Source organism: Pelobates fuscus, chromosome 3, assembly GCF_036172605.1.
Source record: "Pelobates fuscus isolate aPelFus1 chromosome 3, aPelFus1.pri, whole genome shotgun sequence".
Taxonomy (NCBI): Eukaryota; Metazoa; Chordata; class Amphibia; order Anura; family Pelobatidae; genus Pelobates; species Pelobates fuscus.
Window position 1 is genome coordinate 201,073,716 of NC_086319.1, and position 13,848 is coordinate 201,087,563.

General features: G+C 37.0%; 1 protein-coding gene across 3 annotated transcripts in view; it reads left to right on the top strand.

The window, feature by feature from the left end:
- The window catches only part of TBC1D9B (TBC1 domain family member 9B), a 92,380-nt gene that overhangs the window by 10,670 nt on the left and 67,862 nt on the right, over window positions 1-13,848 (top strand). For all 3 annotated transcript variants that reach the window (XM_063447903.1, XM_063447904.1, XM_063447905.1), the window contains exons 2-5: window positions 1,171-1,281; window positions 7,203-7,321; window positions 10,989-11,217; window positions 12,578-12,836. In XM_063447903.1, coding sequence (XP_063303973.1) covers window positions 1,171-1,281; window positions 7,203-7,321; window positions 10,989-11,217; window positions 12,578-12,836 — 718 coding nt within the window. The remainder of the gene's footprint in view (window positions 1-1,170; window positions 1,282-7,202; window positions 7,322-10,988; window positions 11,218-12,577; window positions 12,837-13,848) is intronic.

Consider the following 13,848-nt stretch of genomic DNA (forward strand, 5'->3'; position numbering starts at 1 on the left):
GTGGACTATACTATGTGGGAAAAACCGAAACCCCTATATGTGAGCGTATCTGGGCCACCGGTCTAGTATCAGGCTAGCCTATCGTGATGGCCAATCTGATAAACCGGTGGCCAAACATTTTTTGGAGAAGGGGCATCCACTATCCTCACTCAAATTTTTGAGTATAGACCACATTCCTTCTCCTTTTAACTTATACTTAATAAAATGTGGAACTTTTAAAGACCGGTGAGCAGTTGCTTTTTGGTGAACTATACCTTTGGAGTCCAGGCTATGGCACCCGGCACATTGGAAACCTACTAAGCGTGAGTGCGGGGGATATTGGATTTTTTATATATATATATATATATATATATATATATATAATAATGTATTCAATGTATTAACTTTTGATTTGATATACCACTTGTATTTTATTTTATTAAAAGTAAACACTTTTATTTAAAACATTTTTGCTGTGGTGTAGCGGGGAAACTCTAAGGTGGGTGTTTGTAAAAACTCTAGAAATTGAAGCATCTTTTGACTTTTTTTTTTATTCTTCTTACCATGCTTGTGGCAAGTAATTGCTTATATCTCAAAATAATTTAGAAAAATTTGATTTTTTTTTTTTTTTTTTTTAACTAAGCTAGTATTAGTGAGAACGGAGTTAAAAATAGAAATATAACAAAATAAATGTTGTTGAAACTTACATTTGACATGAAATAGAGTTAATGTAATTTTTAGAACAGAATCATATAATGTTAAATTGGTTGTAAAAAACACACTGATAGAGACCAAAGACATATATTTGTTTAGTTCCTCAACTGAGCTGGCAATTGTTTTCTTCGCTATGACTATAGTGCTGTCACATGCTTATGATATACATGTACTAGAGGGGAAGTCATGTGAACATTTTTTTTCTTTATGCTTTGAATTCTGTGCGGTAAAGAATTTTCTTTAAAAACCCCACATACTAATCTTTTTGTTATAGTATGTTAATTATGTATGTGCTGACTGCTAAGCAAAGCTTAGTGAGTTGTTAGGTCTCCTCCCCATAGACCTTTTCTAATGAGGTGTATTACCTGGGGCATTTAACACTGTGCTTACCACAATGTAGCTAGACATAGACATGTTGTTTTTTCCTAGCTGAGAAGAATATAATCACCTTTTATTATTTATTTTCTGTTTTTGAAGGTTTACTGGTGGGAACATTGGATGTTGTGTTGGATTCAAGTGCTCGTGTTGCACCATACAGAATATTGCATCAGACACAAGAATCTCAAATCTATTGGACAGTGGCGTGCGGTGAGTGCACTAAAACTACTCTACTGATGAGTTAATTGGGGTGATCAATGGTGAGTTTGCAATACTTATAATGGGTTATGCTGTGACAAGTGCAAAATGGACCATGAGATCCTGTGTCATGGTCCCTGCTGGTTTAATGTGCTTAGGATGCTAATAAACGGCATCCATGCCTCTTTCAATGCAAGGGAGAAAGGAAAGTCGATAATAAAAGTGGAGATAGAGAGCCCAGAGTTTGAACATTTTCATCATGGTGATGTCCTTGTTACTTAGTTTCAATATTTGCAAAGTTATAGACACTAACACTGCTGCCAACATTTTCGAGTGGCACTGTCACCTTTCAGACTTTCATAAGGATATAATTTTATTAGGGCAGGGACTATGAAATTAGCAGATAATATTCTGCATGTGTAGCGGACCACGGGAAACCCGACTGGTTACCTCTGCTAATTCCTTCCCTCAGCCAATCTGGAACCATTAAAACAAGCAGACATCCATTCCCCCAGTAACCAGACGAAACATAGTTCTGGGAGTCAACTGATTTATTCCAGACCACACACGGCTTTTATGCATATACCCCTACATGGGGTCTCCAATACAATATTGCAGGGTTTTCATTCCCAGGATCCTTTGTGCCTGAGAGATAATTGCATGAAAAAAAACTATAATTCAATTCTCTCAGGTACAGAAAATCTACACAAAACCTACAATACACCAAAAGTGCCCCACCATAACTAGGAACCCCACAAAAGTTACATCCCCGGAGAGACCCAATCTGAGTGTTTAACATATCCAAATATCACTCAGATCGGTTCGGTGAAACGGGAATGCCATTGAGGTAAAGTTTTGACCGGTCGGCCACGAGGCGCTAGCCCAAAAGAGCTCCAGGGGAATAGGTGCCCCGGCTGGTTTCTGTTCGGGGGTTTCTGTACGAACACCATGCAAGGGATTGTTTTAATTTCAGGGTACGAATGCTCCCCCTGTTTGGTAGTTCATATCTCCTGAATCAATAAGAAGATTAGTACAGACTAGGGAAAGACAACCCCAATACCAATCATATTACCCTTATTAAAGTACTAGTCCAACATTGGAATGAAAAAAGCTTAAGCATGTATAGTACACAACTTTATTAACAGGACAATGGACAATGATTGTCCTGTTGAACTTGACCCTGAGGAAGGTCCCGAGCGGGGACCGAAACGTTGGTCATATTTTTAATTCATTACAATAAAATTTGGAATTTTTAAGCCCGGAGAGCAGCCTGTCTCATTTGGATCTTCTATTTACTTGGAGCCTTGGTCTGGCGCCCGGCGTTGTTATATAGTAAATGTGAGTGCTGGGGATTCAAAGTATATATATATTTATATTCAATACAATGTTAAACAAAAATCTGCACACCAGTGAAGCCATAAGATTTGCATTTCCCACAGAATGAGGCAAAAATTAGATTCTTTGTTGAACTAATTTGCATATGCCCACCCAGAATCCTGTGCCGTAGTAACATCTCTGCAAATTTGTGATTTCTGTGGGGAAAGCAAGTCTTATGGTTCCACTGGTGTGCAGAATTTTAATATATATATATATATATATATATATATATATATTTCATTCATTCAACAGGGTCCTTGCACTCAGACCAACTCGGATTATTGCCAGGTGCACAACAGCCAAAGCCAAAAATACATATATATTTAAAAAAAAAAAAGGCTGGCACTCACGGTCTATGATGGCAAATCTTTATGGTAGTCTATCCATTAAAAAAAATCGACGTTTGATCCTGAGGAAAGCCCTGGACGAGGGCTAAAGCATCAAATTTCATTGGAGATATGTTGGCACTTCCTAAACGGTATGACTACGTATTCTGGGAGGGCGCTGGAGCACTCCAGGCACCATAACCATAACGACTTTGGTGCTTAGAGTGTTCCATTAAAGGGACACTATAGTTAGCTTAATGTAGTAGATTCTGGTGTCTATAGCATGCCCCTGCAGTGTTTACATTGCTGGCTTGTAACACCTCTAGTAACACTCACACGTGCAGCACTGGCATTCAGCATCTCCACACTCTGCATGGAGACATTGAATGCTCCCCATTGAGATGTGATGACTCAATGCATCTCTATGAGAAGATATTGATTTGTGCAGCACAGTGTTTTGCCTTGAATGCGCAATAGCTTTCCCATGCTTTTATATGGGAAAGCATTGGATTCGCTGAGATCAAGATTGATGATCTCAGCCATGGAAGCTGAGCCAGCCGAGGCGAGGTAAAGGTAAGTAAAATAACCTCTTCACCCCATAGAGAAGGGGGCCTAATTAGCCACTCCAGCACATGTTTGTATTCCTGACACTATAGTGTTCTTTTAAGCTTACATTATCATCTTATGTTACTATATTAAATGTCTATTTTCTTTTTTTAGCAGTGTTTCTGTACAGCAATTTAATGCTTTATTTCTTTTACCACACAAGATTTGAATGCAGTTAGGATACTTCATCATGTATTATGAGTGTAAATTAGTATTAATGGCATCAGTTGTTAGTTGGATGACATTTTTTAGTTTCAATTAATTTTTAGTTTTTGTTTGTGGTTTTATTTTCTATCAACCACAAAGTTTCATGATTGTTCCTTTAAGTCATCACATGCTTTCTAACTATTTGGTGGGAGTGTTTGCACACATGACTGCAGTGTGTATCATGATAGTCTGCAACAAAATTCTGAAAGAAAATGTTATACTTTGTGGCTTTTTAAATACATCACCATTTATTGATTTGTTAATCCAGCACATTGTGTTTATATACTTAAAACATATGAGGGTATACAAAAAAAAAAGACACCCTAGCCTTTTTTAAATGAAATTAAACTAAAATTAGAAGCAATTTTTTTTTTACAAATCGAATGAGTAATGTGACTAAGCTAGGAATAGGTATAACTATAAGTTTTATTTGAAAGTGTTCCCCAATAAGTTGAGTACTGTATTGCAATTGCTTTCCTTTACAGATTTTTGTATCAATCATTATTAAAAAGATTGATCAATATTGATCTAGAATCATATGCTGGTTCTCCAAACCGCACTGCTATTATAATCACATATATCCCTTGTTATTTACTGGTATATTGTGCAGACATATTGACATGGACTTCAAGCTCTGTCATTCTTGAAATAAATAATTATTCTTTAAACAGACTTGTCTTAAAGGAACGCTATAGTGTTCGAAATTTTTAACAATTCCTAACACTAAAGTGTCCTTGAGCCTCCATGATCCCCCTCCCCCCGCCATAAAAGACTTAAATAACCATTTAAACGCTTATCTTTTTCCAGCGCCGAGGTCTCTCGACACTGGTACGGTCTCCTCCTCCTACATCAGCCCATAGGGGGAACATAATGTGTATGTGCAGCGAGCGCCCCACGCGCATTAGACTTTCCCCATAGGAAAGCATTAACTCAATGTTTGAGCTATAAATATCAGAGATAACAGCACATACCTAAGCTGGATTAAGGATACACTCTAAGCAGTGCACTGCGACTCCCCCCTTAATTCTAAGTAGTCAAACAATTTTAGAAGGTTTTGACTTCGTAGCTGAAGTCTGCCATGGATTCCCTCCTTCTACTACATGTTATAGGGATGATTGGAGTGTTGGTGTTAACATACCACAGGGCCCTAGGCATGGTATCAGTTTACCTGCCCCACATCTCTTACTTTCACCTCTCTCTTCCTACGTTTTTCCTTACTGTCGCCTGATTCTTGTCAGTATATTTTCACTAGCAGACATTATGGGGTAAGATTGAAATTAAAAATGTATACTGTAAGTCACCATTTAGCAGATGTGACCTGATTTTGTAACAAAATGCATAGACAGACACATTTTATTTCTCTGTAACTATTCATTCAAACTCGGGAATTCGCTAACGTTAACAAGAACTTATGTCTGTAACAAGGGGGGTAGAAAGAGCCCAGCCAGGATATATATATCCACATATACTAACTATAATTATGTTTAATCATATATAACTAGTACCTATGTTAATAATATTGAATAGTCATGGATAGTCCCAATGAAGAAATTTTATTATTATTAAACTAATCTTAGCTGAATGTGTGTCACATTACTAAGTACTTATACCAGAAAAAGATTACTTAAGTAATTAATTAATTTTACTTTTTAAATATAATGGAGGCTACAAGGTTCCATTGAATTAGAAAGTTGAAAAAGAGCTCACTACTTGTCAAGATACTTTATGGCTCAAAATGGAGACTGCCTGTCGGCTGAAAAGGACCAAAAACCCTTTAAAGACTGACAGATCTCTGATGAACGGTACCCATAAAGATAAGACAACTCTGACGTCAAATGCATCACGAAATTCAATTAACCTCTTACACAAAGTGGTAGTTGGACTTCCTGATGAGAATTTCTTGTGTTACAATGCCATATATTGACCAAAGTCTAGATGACAACCTGTAGACAAGGCACACCCACCTGACTCAATTGATCACTTTAAATTAATAAAAAAAGTTAAGATAAGCGTTTTCTTAAAAATTGAGGATAGTCGGAAACGAGGTCTTTGATCATTAACCAAAAGATGGACACCTAACTCTCTGTATCTCTTCCAACTAAATTCTGGAACTTTAAAAAACGTTAACACTTTGTCTTTTGATAACTTCCTATTTCCACAATTCTCTATCTCATACTGCATACACCATTCATGGAATGTGTCTCTAAGCCTAAAGAATTTCTACCAAGCTGGTAAATATGCTGATTTAATTTAAATTAATTAATTTTGTACTAAAAGCAGAAATAGATCTGGTTAAAAGCTGGTCAGATTTAAAAAAATTTTTGAAATCTTAAATTAGCTGAGGAAATATAGGGTTCCAAATTCCATTCCTGCAGGTGGAATAAATGAACACTATATTTACTGGTAATTTGCCAAGTTTAGCATATCAAGCTATTATCCAGAGATATTGACTTATCTGAATTTATGGATAGTTAATCTTTAATCAGGAACGTTACTCATCTGCAATGTAAACATTTGATTGGTTTTATTTTTTAAAAATTAATCGTTGGATATGTAAGTTGGTAATAAACTGATATTCTTGTGAGAAATATTGTATGTGTTAATTGCAATATTAAAGCTGTTTTTCCTGTGAGAATTGTAACCAGCAGTGAGTGAGTTAACTCTGTGTGCTTCAAATTGACAGCAACAATGTATGGCTATAAGCTGTGATGCTGTGTTCTGTGTTAAGGAATGGCTAGCAAAGCCAAAGTTTTCTGTAGTAAATCTTGTTGAAAATTGCATTAATGTTGTTATTGAGCTATCTGTAACTGTTGCCATATTGTATACTTATGCTATACCTAAATATTCACTGATGATTGTCACACATGTTACATATTATTATTATTTTTTGTCACAATAAATTATATTTTTTCTAATCGTTTTTGAATCATATGTGAAATACAAATTCTCTAAAAAAAAAATGTACTCCAGGGTCTATAAGAGGGGAAAATAGTGGGTAACTCTTCTTAAGTCAATTAAGGGAAACACTGCCAATGTATCAAATTTTGATATAATAAAAAATTATGAAACTAATCATCCCATAAATATCCTCACATTCTCTAAACTCAAATTTCTTTCAAAAAGCCTTTGGTCACATGTTATCAAAGCTCTCTCTCATGATTTTCTTTTCCATGCTTTCCTTTTAATTCTCAGGCTAGTATAATGAAAAGTAGATTATTCATGCAGACCAATCATGGTTCAGAAGTAACTGCGGATCTCCCCAACCAGCCCACTCTTGAACCCCCTACTGGGTCCAAAGCAGTGACCTAGATTTGCCTGATGAGCAATATGGCAATGTTTGTTTTCTGTTTTAAGCAACAGAGGAGATAATGCTGTATGAGATTTGAAGACATTCTTGTGATTTCTCTTTCACTCCAGGATCCTCTCGAAAGGAGATCACAGAACACTGGGAATGGTTAGAGAATAATCTGCTTCAGACTCTCTCTATCTTTGAAAATGAGGAGGACATCACTACTTTTGTCAAAGGAAAAATCCATGTAAGGTTTGCTTCATGTTGTATGGCACACTATGGCACAATATCCATAATGTTCTATTATGGATAATTTGTTCTGTTACAGATCATTATGAATTACAGATCTCTCTTATTATTTGGAAATTTCACTTTTCTAAAATTATACTATTTTAATAAAACAAAGGAAATCACCTGTAACTTGTTTTCAACTGAAACTGTTTCTTGTCTGAAATGAACACTACTGAATAAAACATTGAAATATCACCTAGAACTCGTGTTAAACTTTCACTCTTCCCCACCCCCACCCCCAGGGTAACCGGGGATACTAAACCACCCTACTGGCCACAAAACACATGATTACATCACCACACATGCACTCCACGCATGCAAGCCACAGGCGAACCACACACACATCAAGCACAGGAGATGTCATGACCTGCAGAGACACTTAGCCTCGACGCGCAACAGTAGCAAGATACGTTCACACGCTAGTCCTAAGCTAATCTATTCTCTACTTCACGACCGAAGCTAGTGAATATCTACGTTTCTATTATTATTACTTAAATATAAAATGTGCTGTCTATATATAGCCATGTAATTGTCCTATGCTGATTGTTTATGATGTGCTTGATACAGCTATCGTGGTGTTTCAAGCTTGTTTGTCACTCTTTGCACGTGAAAAATAAAGAATTAAAAAATAAATTAAAAAAGAGCAATCAATTAAAATGTATTTTTTTATTTTTAACATTGGAGTGTTCTTTTACATCTAGAGGAGAGGTAAACATGACACAACCCCCCTTTAACACCCCACCAAAATGTTCTTTGAACTCTGGCCATTTTTTACCATAATCCCTTCTTAAATTAAGAGCAGTTATGACCAAGAAGATAAGATAAAAACCTTAGACCTACCATTATTTTACAACTAGCAGAGTAACTTGTATCACTCTCAATGATCTTTTAATATGCTAAACAGGATATTGTACAACCGTGTCCTTTTTGTTAAATTCTTTATAAAATATCTCAAGTACAATTTATTTATTAACAGCTTTAGATATGCTTATATCTTCATTCTTTCATGTTAAAGAACCACTATAGTGCCAGGAAAACAAACTCGTTTTCCTGTCACTATAGGGTCTTTAGGTCCCCCCCCACCCTCATGGCCCCCCTTCCGCCGGGCTGAAGGGGTTAAACACTTACCTTTCTCAAGCTCCGGGCTCCCTCGGCGCTGGGGAACTCTCCTCCCTCTTCCGACATCAGCTTTGAATGTGCATGCTTGGCAAGAGCCGCACGCGCATTCAAACAGTCAATAGGAAAGCATTTCTCAATGCTTTCCTATGGACGTCAGCGTCTTCTCACTGTGATTTTCACCGTGAAAAGCAGAAGCGCCTCTAGCGGCTGTCAATGAGACAGCCACTAGAGGCTGGATTAACCTTATTGTAAACATAGCTACAGGGTTAACACTCGATGGACCTGGCACCCAGACCACTTTATTGAGCTGAAGTGGTCTGGGTGCCTATAGTGGTCATTTAAGCATAAGTAAAACATTTTGCTGACCCTGCACTATGGGATGTGTTGTGAAAGCTGTCTTAAACAGCAAATATGCGAGTAAGGGTGTTTGTGTATAAAGAGGTTAAAGATAATCTTTGTGGACATTGTTTGCCTGTGTAAGTAATATTTCCTTAAGAAACGTGTGAGAACGTTTGCTGACTTGTTTGTGGGGCGTCATTGTATGCATACATTTTTCTACTAAACTTATTGTACCTTACTTACAGTATAAAATAAGTACTTAAAGTGTAAACTTACATTGATAAAACAAGGTGCAGTTTTGTTTTCTTATTTCAATCAGTGAAAGTCCCTGTATATAGAGTTTTGGATACAAAACCGGGTCCAGTAAGATTTGTGGTTCACATTTTCACATTTTTGTATTTTTTTTTTCTTTAACTACTTTGACGTTTGACTTTTTTGTCATATTAGGTCATCATGACTGTGTAAAAAATAAAATAAGCAAACATTCTTTCCACTTAGCTCTGCTTTTCAGTACCCATCTCTGCTGTTGACATACAGTAAAGATGAACTGTAGTTTAATAAGTGCTCCTGCAAGCCTCACCCAGTGATAGATTATCTGCATAAACACAACATTTATCGGTGAGTGCTTTGTAGTAATTTTGATATTGACTGTGACTCAGTACTAAAATCAAGGGCTTTTCATTTTTCATGCAACTCCCTGCACTAATCCTTCATATTAAGACTTAACTAGTGCTACTAATGGAACTTCTTTTTTTCATAACTTATCTGTTTGTGATTGCATTACTATTCTAAATGACCAAATGGAGTAATTTAGATGGCCTCACGGCAGACATCAATAAAAAAAAGTACTGAGCTGCCAGTTGCAATTTATGTAAGCCGTGCTAGCACATTAATTTATCATGAGACATTTTTAAAGGTTTGCATGTTACACCCATATATCAATATGTTAAACATGTAACATTTCACGTGTGTCATGTGTTGTTGAAAATGTCATATAGGCTGTCATAGTTGTCCACAGAACATAACTTGGTAGATTTGTGAACATGCCACACCTAAATATTGAGCTATTCTAGTAAAGTGATTACATTCACATTTTCCTGTTTGTTTAAACACAAAACAGCAATTTACTGTTATCATTGTTTTAACTTCCTCCTTGTCTATGCATACTGACCAGCTTGATTTCCCTAAAATAGTGCTGACAAAACACAAGTTTCGTTGTATTAGATCTCTTTTGATGAAAATATGTTGTGGTTTTAAAGTATGCATCTGCTAAGAGTGTAATGCCTTCATTAATTTTATCTCTTGTGGAAGATCTCTCTTCTTCTCTATAATTTTTAAAAGGTCCATATTGCCTATATAAAAAATAAAAAAAATAAAGTGTGGAATATTAATCAAGAGAAATCTGCTCCTCTCAATATACCTCTGGGGATGGCTTCTTAATAACACAATTATTATAACAAACTGGGGAATGGCAGTGCCGCTTTAATGTAGTTTTATACAGAAAAAAAAAAAACTAGCTGAACTTTAATTTTAGTGTAATTTTCATTTGTTTGTCTTGGTTAAGAGATTAATACGTACATATCTATTTTTCAATTAATTTTATGCCTCTGAGCACATAATGAAAAGTACTCATCACATGGTATGCCACAAACCCCCAAAAGGTAAAATCTATGGGGAAAGTGGAAAGCAGAGTCCACCTGATGATAGGTGTATCAGATGATTTATGTACACTTCATTTGCACACTTCCAGTAACTAGCAGGTAGCATTTTAATGCAACACTGCCTAAAGGCTTATTGAACCATACACACAAGGTCAGGGTGTTAATTTGACATGCGTTTTGTTTGTAAAGAAGGGTGCTTCTTCATTGTGATCCATGTTGTAGTTGTAACCATTGCATCTTGAAAGCATTAATTGTGTAAAATGTTATCTTTGCACAGTTCAACAACATAAAAAAAAAGCTTTGTACACCAAGCATAAAGAAATGACTGAGCAATGTACATGGCGATTGATCTTTGTCCATGCTACTGAATTGCTCATTACATTTTCCTTGAAGACTGCTTTCTTTTTATTAAAATGTGCTCCTTTTTATCGGATTGTCTAATTCAGAAACCCAACCAGATTCCGTAAAAGATTTCTTTCTCTGTCACCTATTCATTTTTCATAGGGCATCATTGCTGAGGAAAATAAGAGTCTGCAACCTAAGGATGAGGAGGACCCTGGAAAGTTTAAAGAAGCCGAACTGAAGATGCGGAAACAGTTTGGGATGCCTGAGGTAGAAAAACTGGTCAACTATTACTCTTGTAGCTACTGGAAAGGACGGGTGCCTAGGCAAGGCTGGCTCTACCTTACCGTCAATCATCTCTGCTTTTACTCCTTCTTGCTGGGCAAAGAAGGTAGGACCTCTTTACCTACCTAAAGCTGTCCTGATATGGCCATTCAGTGGTGTTAACTTATAGTAACAGCTATCACTTTTTTGAATAAATGAAAACCCCTAGTTTGCATTTTAAATGAAACTGACTGTAACGTTCTGTTGAATGTTATGAATTTATTTTTAAAGTTGTGAGAAACTGCATGTGGCTTTTATGCACATACTTGTAATTGATTTGAATGGAGCAAAAAGTGAAAATGTACAGAAAATACAGCTGTTTCTGTTTGGTTTGTTTCGTGTATGTATCCACCATTGGAAGTGTGAGACAAGAGAGGTCAGGCATATGTCTTTCTTTTGGTCTCCTCTTTTTTTTTTTTTTCACCTTATTATATATTTATTTTCTTATTTTTGTATTTTCACTTTTTGCCTTGATGCAGTTTAAGGTGAAGTGAATATTGCAAGTACATTCTGCTGATTACATTTATACTTGTGATTCTGGAGTTGGTGATTAGAGGAAAATACAATTATTATTTTTCCCTTACATTTTCTTTTCCTTTGGGTTCTTCCACTCCACTCTGATTTAATGTTTTTATTTCCGTTTAATTTCTATTTTGTCAAGCCTGCAAGTCCTCTGCACATTGCTCATGGCCCTCTGAGCCCATTACTGCTGTGCATCCCTGCTCAGGCTAATGCAAAAGCAGTAGTCAGAGCTGCAGAAAGAGACCAGACTGCAGGCATTAGAAAACAATCATTAACTGCTTAACAAGTCTAAAACTGAATAGTGAGTTTATGCCAGGGGATACCAATCACCATTGCCACTTCAATAAGGTGACACATGATGAGTAAGTGTGTACATTACACACAAAAAGCATAAAAAGTGAAGGTGCTCCATGTCATACATTCTGCATGAGGACGTCCAGTGTCCGTGAAATCCCCATAGGAAAGCACTGAGACAATACTTTCCTATGGGGTGGGCCTAATGCGCTTGCGGCACTCGCCACGCATTAGGGTCATCGGCGCTGAAGTATTGTTTTTAAACCTTTATGTACCATGCGGAGGTGGGGGGGGGATCAGAAGGCACTATAGTGTTAGGAATACAACTTATATATATGTATTTCTAGCACTATGGAATCCCTTTAATTTAAACCACACCAGTATTGTCCTGCTGAAGTTTACATTGAGCCGAAGGTTGACGTGTTGTGAAATGGTTATGGTGCCTAGACTGTTCCCTTAATTTGTTGAAATTGTGACCAGAGTACCTGTTGTAATGCAATGTTACCTTGTTTCCAGATGTACTTACAAAAGCAGACTTGTACATATTACTGCTTTTGTGTTCTTGCTTTTATCTCCACATTCTACTGATCATCTCCATTTTCATCCACCAGTAACCTTGATTATCCAGTGGCTTGATGTCACTCAGCTTGAAAAAAATGCCACCCTGCTCTTTCCGGAGTGCATCAAGGTCAACACACGTGACAGCGAATATTATTTTTCGATGTTTCTCAACATTAGCGAAACTTTCAAGCTGATGGAGCAGCTGGCCAACATCGCTATGAGGCAGCTCCTGGACAACGAGGGCTTCTTAGAGGATAGAAACCTTCCAAAACCTACCCGTCCCTTGAAAAACATCTCTGCTCTGAAAAGGTAGGAGGGTTTTTTTTTTTTAAATCAAAAATGTTTTGTTTATGTATATTTCTGTGTCTCATGTATAATTTAAATAAAAATCCAGTCTGACGAGTCCCCTTAAAGTGGAAATGTCACTTAAGGGATATGCATTTGCATGTTTTTGCATATTTTGCACAGATCCCTAAAGGTAACCGCTCTACTTAGGGTGCAGTGAAAGTTCAGTTCATTTACCTGAAGCTGTCTATTGCAGCCACTACCATCCTGGGCATTGTTTTCAGCTTCTGTTTTCAGTATCTACATCAGTGTTGTACTAATGTGCATGCACAAGAGTTTACCAGGAGACAATGAGAGCCTCCATAGCACACATCTTGCAATGTGCTAGATCAGGGGTTCTCAACCCAGTCCTCAGGACCCCGTACCAGTCCAGGATTTGGGGATTACCTGGGTGTGTCTAAGGTGTTTAGAAAAAGGGAAAGAAAACACCTTAGACTCTAAGGTGTTTTTTTTTTCTTTTTCTAAGCACCTTAGACACACCCAGGTAATCCCTAAACCCTGGACTGGTAGGGGGTCCGTGAGGACAAGGTTGAGAACCCCTGTGCTAGAGGATTCCTGATTCCCAGAGTCCTCGTATGCGACATTTGCTGGTATTTGACAAAAGCTGATGGCAAAGCTCCAACTTTTCTCAACCTCAGGCTTACCCATAAGACAAAGTAGTACCTTCTTTGTCTTATGTTTTTGTTGTGTTGGAATTTCCGTGTACCGGTAATTGAAACACAGCCAGCATGAGTATTTCATAAATATTTTATATTTATGAAATACTCAGAAGTGACAGAGCTGCTTTAATGTCAGTCCTCAGTATCAACAGATCGGCAACTTTCTAGCCCATTTTCTCTAGTGAAGTAATGGCAGGTTGGCCACCTGAGATAGGAATCTGTTTTTCATCCAGATGCATACCTTTTAAGCCTGTATTATTATTAATATCGTTTATATAGCATCAACTTATTCCACAGTGCTTTAAAAGTTATAAAAA